Source organism: Salmo trutta, chromosome 19 (assembly GCF_901001165.1).
Source record: "Salmo trutta chromosome 19, fSalTru1.1, whole genome shotgun sequence".
Taxonomy (NCBI): Eukaryota; Metazoa; Chordata; class Actinopteri; order Salmoniformes; family Salmonidae; genus Salmo; species Salmo trutta.
The window spans coordinates 22084888-22109751 of record NC_042975.1 but is presented as its reverse complement, the minus strand read 5'-3'; the positions used below and the strand labels follow the sequence as shown (position 1 = coordinate 22109751).

At 41.9% G+C, this 24864-nt stretch overlaps 1 protein-coding gene across 1 annotated transcript in view; it reads left to right on the top strand.

Moving 5' to 3' along the window:
• pknox2 (pbx/knotted 1 homeobox 2) overlaps positions 1–24864 on the top strand; it is a 114254-nt gene that overhangs the window by 49380 nt on the left and 40010 nt on the right. The window contains exons 3-4 of the mRNA XM_029700132.1: positions 15721–15828; positions 16955–17091. Coding sequence (XP_029555992.1) covers positions 15742–15828; positions 16955–17091 — 224 coding nt within the window. The 5' untranslated portion in view covers positions 15721–15741. The remainder of the gene's footprint in view (positions 1–15720; positions 15829–16954; positions 17092–24864) is intronic.

Below are 24864 nucleotides of genomic sequence, written 5' to 3'. Positions count from 1 at the left end.
TAGAGCGAAGACAAAGCAAAATGATGCTATTCTCACTATAAAACAATCTGCAACAGAGTCTCTCCCTCAGGAGTATCTGTGCAGTGACCTCTGCTGAACTTATGTCTATAACAATGTCTATGAGTGGCCTTCACCAAGCCACAGCATCGAAACCATCCCCATTGAGGTGCGTGTGTTTGTCTGTGTATGTTTCTGTGTTTACATTTGAGTATATTTACATTTTTACAGGGACAGTGCACATTAATCAACTTTTCAGTAAAAGTGCGGGTTTTAGGCAGCCGGCTAATTTTCAACCGCATTCCTGGGAAAGTTATTAAAAACAATTACAATAACAAAATAGCAGTGAGCACATGCAGAGCAACATAGGACAAGCAACACGTAGCACGCAGAAAAGCGTGCTACGTGCAAAAAGCAACAAAACAAAAATACATAAAAACAACAAAGTGTTTCCACAAATCACAAGCTACAGATAACATGGAAAGCGGCAATACACAGCCAGGGATTATGTTCATTATGTCTGTGTGAAGGATAGTAGGATGAATGCTAAGTAAGGAGACTAGGAGAGGTTGAGGAATATAGTTATGGATAGAGAGGAGGGTAGGAGGCGGGTAGAGGTGCTGGTTGAGGTGGCTCTACCTGCTGCTTGGCCAGGTTAATGAGGTCGATTGGGAGAAGGCTGGGCCCTGTGATGTGTGAGCCTCTTCCTAGCCTGGGGCCATGTGGCCAGAGGTCCACTGTTGAGCCCATCCGCCTCGGGCTCTACGGTGTGGTGTATGTGTGTTTGTGTGTGTGTGGTACACATTTACATGTCATGATGCTGGTTATGCCAAAGGGATGTGTGTTTGTGTGTGTGTATGCATCTGTAAGTGTCTGAGGGTGTGTGTGCCTGTAACTGTGTGAGCGTGTGTGCATCCAAAAGTGTGTGTGGTTTCCCCCCTTCCCCCAACATCATTACCGCCTGCCAAGGCCTTCCCTCTAACACGGTGAATACCCACCAAGGCCTCCCCTTCTCTTCCCTTTGCATTGCAAATCTACCCCTACGAATGAGCAGTGATTGGATACCCATATTCAGAATACCTCATTTATATCTTCATCTGTGCTATTGCTATCACTCAGGACATTAAGATGCATGCTATTTGGGCTAGGTGTGACCTCCGATGCAAATGTTATTCATCCCCGTCACCAGGAAACTCTATAACAGGATGGACAAAATGGGAAAAGGGGGGATTTCAGTTTGTGAAATGGCAGCCCTTTGGCTTAAACAAATGTTGTGGTGGTTGCCTCGCAGAGTGGTTTTCTCCTTTATGATCCTGAATGCGCCGTTGAAATCGGAGCATGGCGCACTAACTTCAAAATCACTTTTAAACTGCCACATTCCAACATGTTCTTCTTAACATCAGAGTCTGGCATTGTGCAGCATGAAACAATCATATGTGGGATCGATCTTGAAGTAAGTCTGTGTTGTGCTGTTGATAGTTTCTCAGTATGTGTGTGTTGGAAAGACTCACGCAACATCCTCCAACACATGGTTTCCTTAATTCCTTCCCAGCCTTTTTCGTAGAGCCAAAGAGTATTTGGATGAAGTGTGTGCTGTAAACACACATCTGACCACATCCCCTTGACTACAGGCATCACCTGTTTTCTGTTTGCTGGGAAACCTAGCTGAGCTCTGTTCAAGAGCGCCGAATCACCGTGTGTCAGACACATCAATGGAGATGTCTTTCAACTTCAAACATTCGCACTAATTTCTTACTAACACTTCTTCTCACTGTTTGTTTTTGGTGGTGGAGTTAATTGTTTAAATACTGCAGCTCACATTTGGTACAAAACTGACCCTGGTCTAGTATTAGCAAAAGAGGAATAAGAATGTGTATGTGTATGTGCGTGTGCGCTGGCGTGTGCACGTGCGCGTGTGTGTGTGTGCATGTGTTAGAGAAAAAGAGAGAGAGAAAGAGAGAGTGTGACATATATGGCTATGTGTATCTGTTTTCAGTCACATTGAGTAAGACACAGAATCTGAGAGATTCGGAGCCAGCCAGCTACATGAGCAGCTAGACACCACGGTGCTTTCCCCCTCCCCAGCCAGCCTCATCAATAGCCTGGACTCCCTAGACGCTTGTATAAATTAGCCACTGTTATCAGACGAGCTAACGATTGCTGTCCGGGTTCATGTCGAGAATTATCGATGACATCTTTAGCCTTTCCTCAGCCAGGGCTCTCAAGGAGCATGAGGCCCCTGGTGGGAAGGCTCAGCGATCGAACCCAAAGTTCCTGCCACATCAAGGAGATCACTCTAGTTTGAAGTTGAAGTTAGACATCCATCCAGGTCCCTAGAACCTTTAGAATTGCCTTCAAAACCGGCCACCAGGGGCAACTCTGAGCCCTATTACCTTCAAGTAGGCTGGCGGCTTGCTAGTGCGTTGTGGATAGGGATGGTAGAGCGCTCCGGTGCCGAGGGTTCTGTGTTCAATCCCAGTGCTAGGCAATATTATTTTCTTCTGTTTTAAGCCTTTCCTAAACCAACCCTTAACTTCTCGGAATTCATTCCTAAACTTAAACCTATTTTAAAACGTATCCCATAACGAAATTTGAAAACCCCAGCCCGACTCAAGTGTTTTTGGTAACATTATCTCAACTTTAATGTCAAAAACTGATGTTTAACTTAATTTCATCCATAGACATTTGGAAGAAGGTGGACAAACATCAAATCTCAAGTCAACCTGTGATACCTGGTTGGCCAAATAGCTAGACATCGGCCCTGTTCGAATGCCTCCGAAAAGTAATCACTGACCTGAAATGGTTGGATTGGTGAAAGTTTAATCACTTGTAGATCTGTGCTTACCTCAAGGAACTGAGTCATATGCTTATACAGCTTAAATTCCCTGATTAACTGAAAACAAATAAAGGTTATGACTGGAACCTAGTTTTTTCTGACCACATAGTGACTTGACCATGAGGCTAAGTCTGGAACCAACAGGACCATGAATAGCTTCTACCCCCAAGCCATAAGACTGCTAAATAGCTACCCAGACTATCTGCATTGAACCTTTTTGCACTCTATGCACACACAATGGACTCTACCCACACACTCACACTTACACTCCAACACATACACGCACGCACGCACGCAACACACACAGCAAATGGTGGATTCGGCTGTTTGATTTGATTAACATTTAATTTGATGATGTGGTGGTCTAGGGTGTATCGTGGCTATTATGAGGTCAAATGTGGACATACTGTATCAGGTCACGTAGTAGAGCATTTGTTAGATTTGACAGTGAGCTGACATTTAAACCCATTCCAAAACAATCATCTGATCACAATGCAGACATGGAATGGTTATGGCACACATTGTACTATCAGGTCAAGTGTGGATGGTATAGGACTCAATCGCATCAAATGTGACCGGATATGGATTTCATATCTATACTAGGGGTAAATGGTGTCAAATTGGGATTCAGACACTAACTGGCTTTGAGTCAATATGATGTAGGCCGATTTTACGGCTCATATAGAAATTAACCTGGTTGGAAAATTGAATTTGAAAAAAGGAGTGGTCTTTACAGTAATATTATACACTTCCCTGAATCTGATTAAATAGCACAATTGTCACCCTTTGCCGCCACGCTCCTCCAAATTTAGAAAAGCCTTTGATGTTTATTGAATAATTGTACGACTTTTTATGATTCTTTTTATGCTTGCCTTTGTATTTTGGCATTGACTACAGGCAATTCTCCATTGATATGCATTGTGCATTCTAGAATATTTGAGGTGTGCTCTTTGTTAAATACAAAAATCTTTCATACATTGGGTCCTCAACCAACTGGCACGTACTTTGTGGTTTATGGTGTAGCCATATTCCTCTTAGTTGGTCCAGTAAGTATTTGGTCTTGTATTGCAATAATTTACAGGCACTGATCAGTGCTGCTTTGGGACAGGGGAATGTTGTCCCTACCATTCTACCAGGCTAGTTTTGTTGTCCATTTGGGTGTTATATTTCAACTCCATAAAAATACAGGTCCTGATATTAATTGGCCCCTTTGTTGTCCCCCTGTGTGTGTTTGTGATCGTGTGTGTGTGTGTCTGTGTTTGTGTGTATGTACAGTGCCTTCAGAAAGTGTTCATACCCCTTTACTTATTCCACATTTTGTTGTGTTACAGCCTGAATTCAGAATGGATTAAATATATTTTCTCTAACCCATCTACCCACAATACCCCATAATGAAAAAGTAAATTTATTGAAAATGAAATACAGAAATACACTTTGTATACAAAAGTATGTGGACAACCTTTCAAATGAGTGGATTTGGCTATTACAGCCACACCCGTTGTTGACAGGTGTATAAAATCGAGCACAAAGCCATGCAATCTCAAATCAAATCAAATTTTAATGGTCACATACACATGGTTAGCAGATGTTAATGCGAGTGTAGCGAAATGCTTGTGCTTCTAGTTCTGACCGTGCAGTAATATCTAACAAGTAATCTAACAATTTCACAACAACTACCTTATACACACAAGTGTAAAGGAATGAATAAGAATATGTACATATAAATATATGGAAGAGCGATGACCGAACGGCATAGGCAAGATGCAGTAGATGGTATAGAGTACAGTATATACATATGAGATGAGTAATGTAGGGTATGTAAACATTATATAAAGTGGCATTGTTTAAAGTGACTAGTGATACATGTATTACATCCACTTTTTATTATTAAAGTGGCTAGAGATTTGAGTCAGTATGTTGGCAGCAGCCACTCAATGTTAGTGATGGCTGTTTAACAGTCTGATGGCCTTGAGAAAGAAGCCGTACCAGGCGGTGATACAGCCCGACAGGATGCTCTCGATTGTGCATCCGTAAAAGTTTGTGAGTGTTTTTGGTGACAAGCCGAATTTCTTCAGCCTCCTGAGGTTGAAGAGGCGCTGCTGCGCCTTCTTCACCACGCTGTCTGTGTGGGTGGACCATTTCAGTTTGTCCGTGATGTGTACGCCGAAGAACTTAAAACTTCCACCTTCTCCACTACTGTCCCGTTGATGTGGATAGGGGGCTGCTCCCTCTGCTGTTTCCTGAAGTCCACAATCATCTCCTTTGTTTTGTTTACGTTGAGTGTGAGGTTATTTTCCTGACACCACACTCGGAGGGCCCTCACCTCCTCCCTGTAGGCCGTGTCATCGTTGTTGGTAATCAAGCCTACCACTGTAGTGTCGTCTGCAAACTTGATGATTGAGTTGGAGGCGTGCATGGCCCCTCAGTCATGGGTGAACAGGGAGTACAGGAGAGGGTTGAGAACGCACCCTTGTGGGGCCCCAGTGTGGTGGATCAGCGGGGTGGAGATGTTGTTTCCTACCCTCACTACCTGGGGGCGGCCCGTCAGAAAGTCCAGGACCCAGTTGCACAGGGCGGGGTCGAGACCCATGGTCTCGAGCTTAATGACGAGTTTGGAGGGTACTATGGTGTTAAATGCTGAGTTGTAGTCAATGAACAGCATTCTTACATAGGTATTCCTCTTGTCCAGGTGAGTTAGGGCAGTGTGCAGTGTGATTGCGATTGCGTTGTCTGTGGACCTAGCTCAGTTACCTTAGCTTTCTTGGGAACTGTTTTGGAATATTTTTATTCTTTACAGGCTTCCTTCTTTTCAGTCTGTCAATTAGGTTAGTATTGTGGAGTAACTACAATGTTGCTGAGCCATTCTCAGTTTTCTCCTATCATAGCCATTAAACTGTAACTGTTTTAAAGTCACCATTGGCCTCATGGTGAAATCCCTGAGCGATTTCCTTCTTATCCGGCAACTGAGTTAGGAAAGACGCCTGTATCGTTGTAGTGAATGTGTGTATTGATACACCATCCTAAGTGTAATTAATAACTTCACCAAGCTCATCTACCAATAGGTTCCCTTCTTTGCTAGGCATTGGAAAAACTCCCTGGTCTTTGTGGCTGAATCTGTGTATGAAATTAGCTGCTTGACTGAGGGACCTTAATTCTATGTGTGGGGTACAGAGATAAGGCAGTCATTTAAAAATCATGTTAAACACTATTATTGCACACAAGTGAGTCCATGCAACTTGTTGTTGTGACTTGTTCAGTAAATTTTTACTCCTGAACTTATTTAGGCTTGCCATAACAAAGGGATTACAGTAAATACTTACTGACTGAAGAAATTTCAGCTTTTTAATGAATGAGTAAAAATGTCTAAAAACATGATTCCACTTCGACATTATGGGGTGTGTAGTCCAGTGATAAACAAATCTCAATTTAATCAATTTTAAATTCCGTCTGTAACACAACACAATGTGGAAAAAGTCAAGGGGTGTGAATACTTTCTGAAGGCACTGTAGGTGTGTGTGTATTTGCCTGTACATCAATGTGGTTGTGTTAGAAACGTAGTTAGGTAGCCTACTGCATTCCTTCGAGGGATGGGAGACTTGAGAGGCCACCTAAAATACTGTGCAATAATTGGAATTGCTTTATCTTTTAGACTCATCAGTTAATTTGCAATTTTCCATTTAATTACCAACTCGCTCCCTGCATTTGCAATTAAAATGAGCACTGATAACAGAGAAGATGCCTTTTAGCTGATTCCACTTGGAATGAGAACACAAGCCAGGAATAGCAATCAGTATACAAATCACACTCACACTAACACACACAACATCCTCAATTTGTATGATTTGGAACGGAGCTCGTCAGATGTAATAAAATATGTGAGCCAGGATCCAATCCAAAGCTGTGTTGAGTGGAGGGCTGAGTTGAGGGGGTGTTATGTTTTTGGCCTCCCCGGCACTTTTCCACTCATGTTGGTGTCAGGCCCGGGTCCTAGGATAGGATGGGATGAGCTCACTGGTGTAGCACGCCTGTCCTCTGTGTCATCCTGTCTGTGTCTGGGGCAGAGTTGAGCAGCCGTTCGCATCACTTCCTGTCTCTTCTGGCTGTCTGGGTCTATGTGCTGTCTTGTGCACTTGTGACCCCTCAAACTCAAAGACACTGTTTCTACTCAGAGTAGAGCATGCACATTATTTATGCTAAATGGTGTCTGGGTATGCTATACGGCTGTTTTTAAAGAACATTTTATAATGTCTCAGTTATTTGCATGGAAGTATGGGGATTTGTGTCCTGTTTTTGTCTTTTCTGCCTGTAGAATACAGTTGAAATGGTTCAGGCCAAGCAACTCTCTGTGCCTTGCTTTGGTATGACTCACAATGTCAATCTGACTTAACTTCTGGGCACCTCTGATTGTTAACAATTACCATACAAGTTCAGCCTTCTTAGTAAGGATGACAAATATAATCTATTTCACAGTACCGGTCCCAATCTTTCTGTAAACACACAAGCAATTACTGTGATTCATACCATAGCATCCTGAGGGACCTTCATGCTCATGACTAGACATGCTGATTCACTGACGTTGTGCTTTGCATGGGAAAAGTGTGTGTGTAAGCATGTTTTTTGTGTGTGTATGTGTGTGTCTGTGCATGCATGTGTGTGTCGGTGTGTGTTCAAAAGATGGAGTGTTGTAGAGGAGGGTAGCTTTCAAGAGGTCAAGCCAAGTGTGTCAGGTCTGAATGTGCTGAACTGGGGTGTGTGGGGGGTGAGGAGTTGCTTAGGTCTGAATGTGCTGAACAGGGGTGTGGGGGGGGGGGGGGGGGGTGAGGAGCATACAGCATTGTCAGCAAGAGGGGATAGACACTCTATGTGTGTGCATGTGTGTGTGCGTGCGTGGATGCATATGCGTGTGTTTGTGTGTGTATGTATGAATGTGGGTGTATCCGGTGTGAAATGGCTAACTAGTTAGCTATGCGTGCTAGTAGCGTTTCAATCGGTGACGTCACTTGCACTGAGATATATTTAATACATTTTGAATTCAGGCTGTAACATAACAACATGTGGAATTAGTCAAGGGTTATGAATACTTTCTGAAGGCACTGTACATGCAAAGACAGACAGGTCAATGTGGGTATTGGTGTATATACAGTACACAGAAAGACAGGTCAACATGTGTATACTGTAAACACAGACAGACAGGTCAACATGTGTATTGGTGTATACCATATACACAGAAAGACAGGTCAACATGTGTATACTGTATATACAGACAGACAGGTCAACATGTGTATACTGTATACACAGACAGACAGGTCAACATGTGTATTGGTGTATACCGTATACACAGAAAGACAGGTCAACATGTGTATACTGTATATACAGACAGACAGGTCAACATGTGTATTGGTGTATACCGTATACACAGACAGACAGGTCAATATGTGTATTAGTGTATATGCACAGAAAGACATGTCAATATATGTATTGGTCTACATAGAGAAACCACTTGCTGGTACCACACCCGGCAATACTAGAGATCAAGCTCAAATGAAACTGTATTCAAAATGCAACCTCTTACGGATCTCTACAGATAGGTGTCCCTTCCACGGGATGGTTGAGCTAATTTGCCCTAATGCGATTAGCATGAGGTTGTAAGTAACAGGAAAATTTCCCAGGACATAGACATATCTGATATTGGCAGAAAGCTTAAATTCTTGTTAATCTAACTGCACTGTTCAATTTCAGCTATTACAGTGAAAGAATACCATGCTATTGTTTGAGGAGAGTGCACAGTTATGAACTTGAAAAGTTATTAATAAACCAATTAGGCCCATTTGGGCAGTCTTGATGCCAAATTTTGAACAGAAATGCAATGGTTCCTTGGATCAGTCTAAAACGTTGCGCACACACTGCTGCCATCTAGTGGCCAAAATCTAAATTGTGCCTGGGCTGGAATAATACATTATGGCCTTTCTCTTGCATTTCAAAGATGATGGTAAAAAAAATACAAAAAACTTGTTGTTTTTTTCTTTGTATTATCTTTAACCAGATCTAATGTGTTATATTCTCCTACATTCATTTCACATTTCCACAAACTTCAAAGTGTTTCCTTTCAAATGGTATCAAGAATATGCATGTCCTTGCTTCAGGTCCTAAGCTACAGGCAGTTAGATTAAGGTATGTCAAAAAATTGAAATATAGGGGCGGATCCTTAAGAGGTTTTAACAATGCAATACACTTGACATTTATTACAATATCAGGGTTCCAGGGTTATATTAAGGAATGCTCCTCTGCCAATAAGATTAGGTAGCCGGAATGTTGTTTTATATATACTAGGATATATTATTTGACTTAATATTAGGTTAATATGATTGTATCAAACATTTAGGTATTGTGTAGTCAGTGTATACATATAGCCCACAGTCACAAAGATAGACCATTAGAAACACACTGAGGTGAGCCTGTTGTGTTTACCTAACAGTTTGTGATGCAGGTAGGGGGTCCCTGTGTGTGTGTGAATGTGTGTGTGTCAACTCCAGAGACCTTGTAAGCCAATTAGCTCCCCAGGGAACTCCACTTGGTACAGTAGACAACCCTGCAGGATTCCTCCAGCTCTGGACAATAGCAATTAGTCCACTGACTGGAGCTTTAATTGGACACTGATTAGATTGGTGTCATAACTATAACCTACTATCCACTACATGGGGAAAACAAGGGCACTGATTCCCTTTTGTGTGTTATGTTGTCTTATTACAATGTCACTTGTTCTGTGATGCTACATTGATTGTGGACTTATTTAGAAACTATGGTGTACATGTCTACAATGTATCATATATATATATGTGAGTGAGTGAGTGAGTGAGTGAGTGAGTGAGAGAGAACTAGAACAGTCTGCAGCATCCGACCTCACGCTACTAGAATCTGAAGTCTATTGTCTACTGTTTGCTGATGATCTGGTGCTTCTGTCCCCAACCAAGGAGGGCCTACAGCAACACCTTGATCTTCTGCCCAGAGTCTGTCAGACCTGTGCCCAGACAGTAAATCTGAGTAAGACAAAAATAATGGTGTTCCAAAAAAGGTCCAGTTTCCAGGACCACAAATACAAATTCCATCTAGACATTGTTGCCCTAGAGTACACAAAAAACTATACGTACCTCAGCTTAAACATCTGTGCCACAGGTAACTTCCACAAAGATGTAAAAGATCTGAGAGACAAGGCAAGAAGGGCCTTCTACGCCATCAAAAGGAACATAACATTCGATATATACCAATTAAACTTGATATATACTTGATATACTTTAATCAGTTAAATAATCCATTGCCCTTTATGGTTGTGAGGTCTGGGGTGAAACCAAAAATTCACAAAATGGTACAAACACCAAATTGAAACTCTGCATGCAGAATTCTGAAAAAAATAACCTCCGTGTACAACGTAAAACACCAAATAATGCATGCAGAGCAGAATTAGGCCGATACCCACTAATGATCAGAATCCAGAAAATAGCTCTGAAATTCTACAACCACCGAAAAAGAAGCGATTTCCAAACCTTCCATAACAAAGTTATCACCTATAGAGAGATGAACCTGGAGAAGAGTCCCATAAGCAAGCTGGTTCTGAGGCTCTGTTCACAAACACAAAAAGACCCCACAGAGTCCCAGGATAGCAACACAATTAGACTCAACCAAATCATGAGAAAACAAAGAGATAATTACTTGACACATTGGAAAGAATTAACAAAAAAACTGAGCTAACTAGAATGGTATTTGGTCATAAACAGAGAGTACACAGTGGCAGAATACCTGACCACTGTGACTGACCCAAAATTAAGGAAAGCTTTGACTATGTACAGACTCAGTGAGCATAGACTTGCTATTGAGAGAGGCCGCCATAGGCAGACCTGGCTCTAAAGAGAAGACAGACTATGTGCACACTGCCCACAAAATTAGGTGGAAACTGAGCTGCACTTCCTAACCTCCTGCCAAATGTATAACCATATTAAAAACACACATTTCCCTCAGATTACACAGACCCACAAAGAACTCGAAAACAAATCAAATGTTGATAAACTCCCATACAGTATCTTTTGGGTGGAATACCACAGTGTGCCATCACAGAAGCAGTATTTGTGACCTGTTGCCACAAGAAAAGGGCAACCAGTGAAGAACAAACACCATTGTACAGTGAGGGAAAAAAGTATTGGATCCCCTGCTGATTTTGTACGTTTGCCCACAGACAAAAAAATGATCAGTCTATAATGTTAATGGTAGGTTTATTTGAACAGTGAGAGACAGAATAACAACAAAAAAATCCAGAAAAAGGCATGTCAAAAATGTTATAAATTGATTTGCATTTTAATGAGGGAAATAAGTATTTGACCCCCTCTCAATCAGAAAGATTTCTGGCTCCCAGGTGTTTTTTATACAGGTAAAAAGCTTAGATTAGGAGCACAATCTTAAAGGGAGTGCTCCTAATCTCAGTTTGTTACCTGTATAAAAGACACCTGTCCACAGAAGCAATCAATCAATCAGCTTCCAAACTTTCCACCATGGCCAAGACCAAAGAGCTCTCCAAGGATGTCAGGGACAAGATTGTAGACCTACGCAAGGCTGAAATGGGCTACAAGACATTCGCCAAGCAGCTTGGTGAGAAGGTGACAACAGTTGGTGCGATTATTCGCAAATGGAAGAAACACAAAAGAACTGTCAATCTCCCTCGGTCTGGGGCTCCATGCAAGATCTCACCTCGTGGAGTTGTAATGATCATGAGAACGGTGAGGAATCAGCCCAGATCTACACGGGAGGATCTTGTCAATGATCTCAAGGCAGCTGGGACCATAGTCACCAACAAAACAATTGGTAACACACTACGCCGTGAAGGACTGAAATCTTGCAGTGCCCGCAAGGTCCCCCTGCTCAAGAAAGCACATATACATGCCCATCTGAAGTTTGCCAATGAACATCTGAATGATTCAGAGGACAACTGGGTGAAAGTGTTGTGGTCAGATGAGACCAAAATGGAGGTCTTTGGCATCAACTCAACTCGCCATGTTTGGAGGAGGAGGAATGCTGCCTATGACCCCAAGAACACCATCCCCACCGTCAAACATGGAGGTGGAAACATTATGCTTTGGGGGTGTTTTTCTGCTAAGGGGACAGGACAACTTCACCGCATCAAAGGGACGATGGACGGGTCCATGTACCGTCAAATCTTGGGTGAGAACCTCCTTCCCTCAGCCAGGGCATTGAAAATGGGTCGTGGATGGTATTCCAGCATGACAATAACCCAAAACACACGGCCAAGGCAACAAAGGAGTGGCTCAAGAAGAAGCACATTAAGGTCCTGGAGTGGCCTAGCCAGTCTCCAGACCTTAATCCCATAGAAAATCTGTGGAGGGACCTGAAGGTTAGAGTTGCCAAACGTCAGCCTCGAAACCTTAATGACTTGGAGAAGATCTGCAAAGAGGAGTGGGACAAAATCCCTCCTGAGATGTGTGCAAACCTGGTGGCCAACTACAAGAAACATCTCACCTATGTGATTGCCAACAAGGGTTTTGCCACCAAGTACTAAGTCATGTTTTGCAGAGGGGTCAAATACACTGCTCAAAAAAATAAAGGGAACACTTAAACAACACAATGTAACTCCAAGTCAATCACACTTAGGAAGCAACACTGATTGACAATAAATTTCACATGCTGTTGTGCAAATGGAATAGACAACAGGTGGAAATTATAGGCAATTAGCAAGACACCCCCAATAAAGGAGTGGTTCTGCAGGTGGTGACCACAGACCACTTCTCAGTTCCTATGCTTCCTGGCTGATGTTTTGGTCACTTTTGAATGCTGGCGGTGCTTTCACTCTAGTGGTAGCATGAGACGGAGTGGCTCAGGTAGTGCACAAGTGGCTCAGGTAGTGCAGCTCATCCAGGATGGCACATCAACGCGAGCTGTGGCAAGAAGGGCAACAACCCAGCAGCAGGACCGCTACCTCTGCCTTTGTGCAAGGAGGAGCACTGCCAGAGCCCTGCAAAATGACCTCCAGCAGGCCACAAATGTGCATGTGTCTGCTCAAACGGTCAGAAACAGACTCCATGAGGGTGGTATGAGGGCCCGACATCCACAGGTGGGGGTTGTGCTTACAGCCCAACACCGTGCAGGATGTTTGGCATTTGCCAGAGAACACCAAGATTGGCAAATTCGCCACTGGCGCCCTGTGCTCTTCACAGATGAAAGCAGGTTCACACTCAGCACATGTGACAGACGTGACAGAGTCTGGAGACGCCATGGAGAACGTTCTGCTGCTTGCAACCTCCTCCAGCATGACCGGTTTGGCGGTGGGTGAGTCATGGTGTGGGGTGGCATTTCTTTGGGGGGCCGCACTGCCCTCCATGTGCTCGCCAGAGGTAGCCTGACTGCCATTAGGTACCGAGATGAGATCCTCAGACCCCTTGTGAGACCATATGCTGGTGCGGTTGGCCCTGGGTTCCTCCTAATGCAAGACAATGCTAGACCTCATGTGGCTGGAGTGTGTCAGCAGTTCCTGCAAGAGGAAGGCATTGATGCTATGGACTGGCCCGCCCGTTCCCCAGACCTGAATCCAATTGAGCACATCTGGGACATCATGTCTCGCTCCATCCACCAACGCCCCATTGCACCACAGACTGTCCAGGAGTTGGCGGATGCTTTAGTCCAGGTCTGGGAGGAGATCCCTCAGGAGACCATCCGCCACCTCATCAGGAGCATGCCCAGGCGTTGTAGGGAGGTCATACAGGCACGTGGAGGCCACACACACTACTGAGCCTCATTTTGACTTGTTTTAAGGACATTACATCAAAGTTGGATCAGCCTGTAGTGTGGTTTTCCACTTTAATTTTGAGTGTGACTCCAAATCCAGACCTCCATGGGTTGATAAATTGGATTTCCATTGATTATTTTTGTGTGATTTTGTTGTCAGCACATTCAACTATGTAAAGAAAAAAGTATTTAATAAGACTATTTCATTCATTCAGATCTAGGATGTGTTATTTTAGTGTCAATTTATAACATTTTTGACATGCGTTTTTCTGGATTTTTTGTTGTTGTTATTCCGTCTCTCACTGTTCAAATAAACCTACCATAAACCTACCATTAAAATTATAGACTGATCATTTCTTTGTCAGTGAGCAAACGTACAAAATCAGCAGGGGATCAAATACTTTTTTCCCTCACTGTAAATACAACCCATATTTATGTTTATTTATTTTCCTTTTTGTACTTTAACTATTTGAACATTGTTATAACACTGTATATAGCCATAATATGACATTTGGAATGTCTCTATTCCTTTGGAAATTTTGTTCCAATTCCTTTGGAACGATTCCTTTTGTTCCAAAGGAATAGTGTAATGTTTACTGTTCATATTTTTTTCTCACTTTGTTTATTATCTATTTCACTTGTAAACATATATTTCCCATGACAATAAAGCCCTTTGAATTGAGAGAGAGACAGAGAATGTAGGAGTGACAGACGGAAAACACAGGGAGGAGAAAAATAACAGATAGTTCCGTATTCTTCCCCTCTCCCATTACTTAATCATAGCAGCACCTGGTGGCTGCCTTGCACAGTAATAAACCAGACAACTGCTGCTCAGTCATTCTCAACACAAGATACATTTTACATACTGTACAGCAAGTTAATCATTTTGTGGATTTTGTGAAAGTGAGTTTTCTGCTTACCTTTGTCAAAATGTGGCAATTGCTGCATAAGCATATTTATTCAAGTCTTTAAATTCTTTTAAATGTTTTTAATAAAATGTGTTATCACCCTGTTAAATCCAAACAATCAAGTATTTTATTAATGTACATTGAAATGCGTCAAGCAAGGTATTGTGAGTAGCAAGGAAAAACACCAACTAAAGCTGATTAGAAGGATAAGTAAATACCTGGGCCTATTCATAAAGCTTCTCAGAGGAGTGTTGATCTAGGATTGGTCCCCCCTGTCAATGTAGTCTTAGGGCTCGATTCAATCCGTATAATGGATGTTCAGTGCTTTAGCGTAATTGATATTTAAAGGTAATTTCGGATTGAACCAACATATACAGCGTTTACCGTGAAACGTGGAGACTGCATTCATCGCCTTTAAATTTCAAAGTGCTATAGCGCTGAACTTCTGCAATATGGATTGAATCGAGTTCTTCTTCATCATGGTCTATTGTAAAAAGCATAACTGTAGATAAGCTCTATTACTCTGAGACACTTTATGAATACGGGCTCTGACCCTGGACCAGCAGTTAGAGGCCACTTCTACCACAACACAACACCTGATGTTTACATACAGTATAATCAGTGTTGGGGAAGCTCATCTGAAAAGACTATCAAGCTACCAATTACTTTACACTGTAAGAAGTTAAGGTACACTAAAGCTAACCTTAAGAAAAATATAGTTTACTTAACTAAAGTTACTTTCAAAAAGTAGTTCACATCCAAACTACTTTGTGAAAAATGATCATATGTAAATCTGAAATGACAATGACTACATATTGCAAGAACAGATAACTTTGCGGTCATATGTTAACATAATGTGTAATTTAGCCAATTAAACAATAAAACGACAGTATATTTCAAGTGAAAATTAGGCAGGTCTGATGCTGAAAAACAAAGTAAATGATTGCCTACTTCACCCATATCTTCTTTTGTTTTTGCAAAAAGAGTTGTGTGTAGTTCCAGTAGTTAGCTACACAGCTACATGGCAAAAAAGTAATTAACTACTGAAAACACAACCTAGATTAGACTTTAGTTCAACTACCACCAAGCTACTGCAAAATGTAGTAAACTTACTAGTTGAACTACATGTGCACTACTCTACAAAAATGCATGTAATGTACTCCTAACACCATGTGTGTTTGTATCCTCCTGCAGGTCTCCATGTGAAGCTGTCCCATGATGCAACATGTGTCCCCAGCACCAGCACTGACAATGATGGCCACTCAGAGCGTTCCTCCACCATCGTACCAGGAGAGCCAACAGGTCAGTACACCACTAGTGGTCAGCTCAGGGTTGGGGTCCCAGACAGTTTTTTATTTCAGTCAACCCAGGAAATGGATTGAAATTCAGTTCATCAATTGAACAATCCTGAGTCTCTTATTTGTCTTTCGTCAAGTGCACTCACTTCCAAACAAATATTGTTATAAGAGTTTGAAGTAGAGGCTAGCCCAAACTGTATATCTAGGACACATGCTGCCGATAGCACCTTAATTGGGGGGAAGGGCTCAAAGTACAGTAATGGCTAGAACAGAATAAATGGAATGGTATCGAACACATCAAACACGTGTTTGATACCATTCCATTCACACCATTCCGTCCATTATTATCAGCCATCCTTCCATCAGCAGCCTCTTGTGATCTAGGACCCTACCTCAATCTCAACCACTGTCATTAGGAGACAAAATGACCTTAGACCAACAGTTCAACCTCAACCTCATCCTAGCTATGCAGCATCCTAGAGAATGAAGTAGAGCAGGTTTGCCAGAGCACCTCACCACTCCTCTCCTTGTCTCCTCTCTACCACTCTTTCCTTGCGCCCGGAGGATTAGTGCCAGGGGAGATCTCCCGAGCGTCAGTCAGCGCTGGCAACAAAATGCAAATGAGAGCTAGTTAAGTGTGAAGAAGCTAATTTATTTCCCATTTGGAGCCGGCATTAAGACTTGAAGCTTCCTCCCCAAACCAACACAGAGGGGGGTGGGGTAAAGAGGGATTGGACTGGGGAGAAGGGGCCTAATTTCCTTCTCTCCAAAGGCTGAGGGGAGAGAGAGGACGAAGGGGGAGAATGAGAAAGAGAGAGATAGGTGGGGGTAGGGGACCAACACAATTGAAGAGAGGCATTGTACACATCCAGACCGTCACATCACAGTAACACACTCATCTTTTATAGGCCTTGTAGAAAGATCAAGCCAGTTGTCTATCCACTCTCATGTAGTTCACAGAATCTGATAAGGTGTGTGTCTGCACGCTAGAGATAAGATAGTGGAACACAAACCCAGTCTTCTTAGTCAAAAGCCCATTCAAAAGAGGGCTTATGCACATACAGATCTGGGACCAGGGCTACCAGTCTATGTATTGTAGTTCACTGTGGTTCTGTTTGCTGTGCCCTCAGATGACAGGCACCACCCAACAGAACTCCAAGGCCCAGCAGGTCCACATCACAGCATCCTCGGCGGCTGGGAACACCCCCGTCAGTGTGACCCTTGACCCCCAGGCCCAGCTGGAGTCAGACAAGCGGGCCGTGTACAGGTAAGATGTGGTCTCAAAAATAAATTTACAATGTAAAGCTCTTTGTGCCATACTGTAAATTCTCTCTGTTAATTCAGCAAACTTCTCCAAAAAGTGGTAAGGCAAAACTCCTTTGAACTAACTTTGAGAAGAATCAGGCATTGAAGGGAACACCTGTCCTCTTCTGTTTGATTGGTTTAACACACACAAGCACGCACACATAAACACGCAATCCCAATGCTACTGTAACGACGGTTGGTTTTCTCCATTTTCAAGCACTTTATTTGTGTAACTTCTGAATGGTACATACATTACCATGTTAGGAATGCCCTTTAAAAGTGCAGTATTGCAATTAAGAAGTCCTTGTAAGCAGGGGTGTCAGGCACACATTATTTTATAGGGGGCACGAAAGTACGTGAGGATAGAGGCGGGGTGGTTGGAGAATTTTTGCATTTTCAAACACCTGAAACAGCTTTTCTCCTGCAATCTAGAGCCATAATCATTATACCTAATTCTATGTCCAAAATATGTCTATTTGTCTGCATATGTTGTCCAAGCATACCTTGTTACATGTTTACTTGTCATTTTAATTAGGGTGCCATTCTGACTGTTGTAAATCACACATCTTAATTCTGTACACTGCACTACCATGTCTAGGATATTATATTCACATTACAACACAGTACAAGGGATCATAACACACATCATCAATACAGGAACATATCATAATATCATAATTAATAGACAAAATATCATGATATTATCATAAAGTGCCAGATTACATTTAAACCAAGCATTTTTCTGCATATTTAAGTATACATCTTGAGCTGTTTTTTCTTTGGGGAAAAAAAACGTAATATGCTTCTCTGCATCTCTGCTAAAATCTGGGTAAAAGGTTGAAAGGAATGTGAGTCTGATTCAGTACGTTTAGTAATTGATTGCTTTTCTAAAGTCTACCAACCTTGCCAGCAGGCATGCCAGCTAAGATAGTTAGACAAGCTCCTCTAACTGGATTGATAGTCTGAAACAGCTTGGTTTCTAGTTATGAGGTTGGGAGATTGGGAACATATCTAGCTGGCTAGATAAAGCCAACTTTATAAAATTGCTAGGTGGCTAGTATTACAGGGAAACAACAAAACATTTAATTTATTCATCAAGAAGAAATCAATAGGCTACATAGCATGATCAAATTAATTTACAAACATACCTCCTGCGAGTCCTGCCCCTCAACGGCAGCTAAAATCAAATGTTGTGTGTCACTCTACACTCTCTCTCTCTTGCTCTGTGGTGCACATTGGAAGGAACCACTTACTGCTGAGAACAGGGTACTCTTTTCCTGGTCCAGTCAGTGTGGCCCCTCCCCAAAATACCGCCGATATATATATTTTTTTATAAATAATTATGATAAAACGTGGGCTTAAAAATGTATTAGTAATTAATTCAACATTAACATTAATTTAACATCTGACAAATGTAAAAACAGGACAAATCTGATGGGGCATGTGCCTTTGTGCCCCCTATGGGCACTGCTCTTTATAACAGAATGTTATATATTTGTTTTACTTTTTTTTTTACAAGCCTTTGCTTGTAACTTGTAAGAGTAATGAAGGGAATAGACAGTTGCTGCCAACTGAAAACTAAACATAGATTCTGAAACACCCTCCTCTCCCAACTCATCACTTGAATATTAATGTACTTTCATAATGGGCTAATATGATCTATTTATGAAGTAAATTATTCATAGAACACATCTTTTTTTTCATATTCAGCAATCGCAGAGCGAGAAATCATGCTCCAGCAAGAAACCACTAGTTTGTGCTACCAAGAATAATTTATATTCTCCCCTATACCGTCTTTAGCAAACTCTAGGATGACACTGCATACTCTTTGCTCGGCTCGCTGTCCTGGCTCCTTGGCTCTCCCCTAGTGCGGTTATCTACTGTTTTTGTCTGAGTGCTCTTGGCCCCTGGTTGGCTGCTCAGGCCCCTTAGGCGAGAGCTGTGAAGGCCTCGCCAAGCCTCGGGCTGAATTTCTAAGCTCCTCTGAGATACAAGGCTTCTCTTTGATGTGAGCAGCCAGCCTGAGGGGGGCTGTGAGCACTGAAAAAGACAGACTCAGCCCCAGCCCCTTGCTGCCTGTTCACTCACTACAGTTCCCTCCTGAAAACACACACTCACAGGCGGGCTCGCCGTCGTGCTCACACACACATACACAAATGGATGTACTGTATATGCATGCACACACACACACACACACACACACACACACACACACACACACACACACACACACACACACACACACACACACACACACACACACACACACACACACACACACCTAACCATACCACTTGAAGGGTATGAAACTGAAAGCAAAGGGGCTTCAAAACGTTGCCTTTTCATCCTCTCCGACACTTCTAAATATTCTTACAACGTTCTAAACATTGACAGACAAAGCAGACAGTTTCCTGTCTTCCTCTACATTGATCATCTCCTATAGTGCGCCCCTCACCATGCAGCAGCACAACACACAACACATGCTACTGCAATGCCAAAAGTAACTCGACACATACTGTACATTGAATACAGTATACTGTAAATAGTCATTTTTCGTTAAATCAAATCAGACATGAACAGACTCTGTGCCAATTGATTAACAAATTGTTGGAAACCTTCTTGGATTAAAGACAGAATGCTCCCATCTTTGTCTTGTTTTCTTATTTGGATGGCCTTTATGACAAAATACTGTGCTATAATTAATAAAAGACTGTTATACACAACTTTAAAGCATGTTCAATGAGTAGCCTTGCCTTCAAATGATGCAAAGGAAACAAATACATTTTCAATTCCAAAAAGATGCTCCTCCCCTGTTAGGCACTGTTCCAGTTCCCCGCCGTCATTCGGGCATTGAAAAGTTTCAAAGCGAGACAAAAGTTTGAATTAGAATCGCTGTAATTTATCCAGGAATTTAGTCAGCAGCATCTCTTTCTTATTAATGTTTGTGCACACGTCAGTTCTTTTCGCTAATTGCCTGGATAGTGAGTTTGTTGTGTGCGGAAGAGCTGTCTAGCTCCTCTATTCTCTTTGATGAGTCGTCTCTTAATTACTACCAGCAGACTCAATGTGTGATAGTTGTAATTAGCCTAAGAAGCGCTGGATTTTAAAAATTGTATTATTATTATATACACTACCATTCAAAGGTTTGGGGTCACTTAGAAATGTCCTTGTTTTGAAAGAAAAGCAATTTTTGTTGGTCTATTAAAATAACATCAAATTGATCAGAAATACAGTGTAGACATTGTTAATGTTGTAATTGACTATTGTAGCTGGAAATGGCCGATTTTTAATGGAATATCTACATAGGCGTACAGAGGCCAATTATCAGCAACCATCACTTCTGTGTTCCAATGGCACATTGTGTTAGCTAATCCAAGTTTATCATTTTAAAAGGCTAATTGATCATTAGAAAACCCTTTTGCTGATTAAAGAAGCAATAAAACTGGCCTTTTTAGACTAGTTGAGTATCTGGAGCATCAGCATTTGTGGGTTCGATTACAGGCTCAAAATGGCCAGAAACAAAGAACTTTCTTCTGAAACTCGTCAGTATATTCTTGTTCTGAGAAATGAACACTATTCCATGCGAGAAATTGCCAAGAAACTGTAGATCTCGTACAACGCTGTGTACTACTCCCTTCACAGAACAGCGCAAACTGTGGATTGGGAGGCCCCGGTGCACAACTGAGCAAGAAAAAAAGTGCATTAGAGTGTCTAGTTTGAGAAACAGACGCCACACAAGTCCTCAACTGGCAGCTTCATTAAATAGTACCCGCAAAACACCAGTCTCAACGTCAACAATAAAGAGGCGACTCCGGGATGCTTGCCTTCTAGGCAGTGTTGCAAAGAAAAAGCCATGTAAATGTTGTAATTCTTCAGCCACTCCTGAACCTGCGACCAAAAACAAGCTACGTATGGACAGTACCAAAACAAATAATCTAATGATGCTGTGTCTTTGCAGCAAAATCTACAGAGTTGGGATGGTTGTATTCCCCATATACTGTATATAACATTCTATTGGTTGCAAGAATTTTGTGTAATCATTTAAATAGAAAAACTCTGTTTTGAATCTAGCATCGTTTTGTCTATCAGTTCATAAACCATGTGCCATGGAATCGGTACATCGAAAATCCCTTCCCAACTATTTTGCAATCTATATGGCACAGCTGTCATTTTTTTTTGTCCTTAAATGAAACTGGTATATTTTTTTATTTAACTATTTCTTTAACCAATACTGGTCTTTAATTCAGGGCTGACAGATAAGTTCCTTAATTTCTCCCCCTTCCACTTGCCTCTTTCATTTTTTAGGTAATTTCAATATATTTTTGATAGCTACGTGTGGTACATAACTCCACCAGTCCTATTTATGACATCATTTACAAAGATTATACCATTTGTAAACATTTCTTCCAAAAATATAGTTTTTTTAATCAATTAGTATATTTGAGTTTAACCATACTATTTGTTGTAATATTTGTTCTGTCTTTTCCGGTGGATTAAACTGACATTGCAACCAACTCTTTATGGGATATTTTGGAGATGATTTCATTTTCAAATAACTGAAAGTGAGAGGTTGTAATCTGAATAAAGGGAAAAAAGGACATTCTTGAACACAGGTTGAGACATTCTTAATAATCTACTAGAGAACCAGTTCGGATTTAAGTATAACTTTTGTATGACTGAAGCCTTTAGCTAATTGCCTGCATAGTGAGTTTGTTGTGTGCGGAAGAGCTGTCTAGCTCCTCTATTCTCTTTGACGAGTCATCTCTTAATTATTACCGGTGGAATCAATGTGTGATAGTTGTAATTACCCTAACGAGTTATGAACCTTCCGATGAAGAAGCGCTGGATTGGGCTTGTCTTATTAGCGAGCTAGCAGGGGGTCTGTTTTCCAGCAGTCTCTCCACTATACCCAACTGATGGAGGTTCGGCCCACTTTTAGATGGAAACACGTCGGCGGTTGAACGAGAGGCGTTTTTTAATTTGTTGTGGTTGTAAATGTAAGTGAAATGTGGGATGGGGAGAATTTAGCTGGGTTGTTTTGATTTGTAAAGCTGTAGTAAAAAAGGAAAACAGGAACGTATCTCACAGAATCAATGTGGCAACTATTTTTGCATCCATGGGTTATTGAGATATTGAGGTACAGTATGTATAGGGCTCTGTTCTGTAGATAGAGAAAATAACAGACGTGCTGTAAACTTGAATCCTACATAATGGTTGACAAAATGGACCACTCTGTTTCACACAAAAGTCCCATATTTGTCATACATCTTAAATCTCAAAATGGAAAGTAAACAGCCTTACATGCTATAACATGCTTATTTTCAACAGTAAAGAAATATATTTTTTCCTTTCCCTTGACATTGGTGCCAATGTCATCCTTTTTTTAAATGGCCCAAATTGCAGTGCAAAGCCCTGTATGTGGTGTATTATGATTTACTCTCCTCCGTAGTGCTTCTGTGTTGAAAGCTTCTCTTATGCTGGTTCACCCGAGTGTTTTGCATTGATACCGGATTAGAACCCTGTGTAGGTGGGATGTGTGTATGTACTGTATGTACAGTTGAAGTCGGAAGTTTACATACACTTAGGTTGAAGTCATTAAACTCGTTATTCAACCACTCCACAAATTTCTTGTTAACAAACTATAGTTTTGGCAAGTCGGTTAGGACATCTACTTTGTGCATGACACAAGTCATTTTTCCAACAATTGTTTACAGACAGATTATTTCACTTATAATTCACTGTATCACAATTCCAGTGGGTCAGACGTTTACATACACTAAGTTGACTGTGCTTTTAAACAGCTTGGAAAAATCCCCCAAATTATGTCATGGCTTTAGAAGCTTCTGACATCATTTGAGTCAATTGGAGGTGTACCTGTGGATGTTTTTCAAGGCCTACCTTCAGCTTGACATCATGGGAAAATCAAAAGAAATCAGCCAAGACCTCAGAATAAAAATGGTAGCAATTTCCAAATGCCTGAAGGTACTACGTTCATCTGTACAAACAATTGTACGCAGGTATAAACACCATGGGACCACGCAGCCGTCATACCACTCAGGAAGGAGACGCGTTCTGTCTCCTAGAGATGAATGTACTTTGGTGCGAAAAGTGCAAATCAATCCCAGAACAACAGCAAAGGACCTTGTGTAGATGCTGGAGGAAACAGGTACAAAAGTATCTATATCCACAGTAAAACGAGTCCTATATCGACATAACCTGAAAGGCCGCTCAGCAAGGAAGAAGCCACTGCTCCGAAACCGCCATAAAAAACAAACTACGGTTTGCAACTACACATGGGGACAAAGATCGTACTTTATGGAGAAATGTCCTCTGGTCTGATGAAACAAAAATTAAACTGTTTGGCCATAATGACCATCGTTATGTTTGGAGGAAAAAGGGGGAGGCTTGCAGGACGAAGAACACCATCCCAACCGTGGAGCACGGGGGTGGCAGCATCATGTTGTGGGGTGCTTTGCTGCAGGAGGCACTGGTGCACTTCACAAAATAGATGGCATCATTAGGCAGGAAAATTATGTGGAGATATTGAAGCAACATCTCAAGACGTCAGTCAGGAAGTTAAAGCTTGGTCGCAAATGCGTCTTCCAAATGGACAATGACCCCAAGCATACTTCCAAAGTTGTGGCAAAATGGCCTAAGGACAACAAAGTCAAGGTGTTGGAGTGGCCATCACAAAGCCCTGACCTCAATCCTATAGAAAATTTGTGGGCAGAACTGAAAAAGCGTGTGCGAGCAAGGAGACCTACAAACCTGACTCAGTTACACCAGCTCTGTCAGGAGGAAGGGCCCAAACTTTACCCAACTTATTGTGGGAAGCTTGTGGAAGGCTACCCAAAACGTTTGACCCAAGTTAAACAATTTAAAGGCAATGCTACCAAATACTAATTGAGTGTATGTAAACTTCTCACCCACTGGGAATGTGATGAAAGAAATAAAAGCTGAAATAAATTGTTCTCTCTACTATCATTCTGACATTTCACATTCTTAAAATAAAGTGGTGATCCTAACTGACCTAAGACAGGGAATTCTTACAAGGATTAAATGTCAGGAATTGTGAAAAACTGAGTTAAATGTATTTGGCTAAGGTGTACGTAAACTTCCGACTTCAACTGTGTGTGTGTGTGTGTGTGTGTGTTTGCATGGATGTGTGCAAGTGTGGATGGGGGGTAACAGTCACACTGGCACTTATTGAAGTCCAGTAGATGGACTTATTCACAGGGAAGAGAGCAATGAGAGAGAATGTGTGTTTGCATGCACCACTTCTGTGTGTGTGTGTGTGTGTGCTTGTGTATTTGAGTGTGTGTGTGTGTTAGCATGCACAGGCATGTGTTTCCATAGAGCAAAGACTTTGAGGCGCAGCAGCGAGGCAAAGGCATCCCATATCATACACGGCGGGAACGCTTTTAATTTGACAGTGCGCTGGGATGGGGTACGCCATGCAGGCTGTCTGCTCTTGGGCCTCGGTAATGCACCATAAAGTCTGTTTACAATCGCCGCTGTGAAACTCTCGCTGCCATTTTGGCTCCCATCGGCTTCCGACATCCTAACGACCAGCACTGTTTGATGGCACAAAGCTAGCCTCCCGTGTTCTTTTAAAAGGCATCCCTTCATGAAGTCAGCTGCCTGGCGCTAAATTGCCACGAGACGGAGGAGTTAGAGGAGTTTGTGTCAGAGCCCTGTGGTTTATTGGCTCGGTCAGTCCAATATCTGGTTGTTT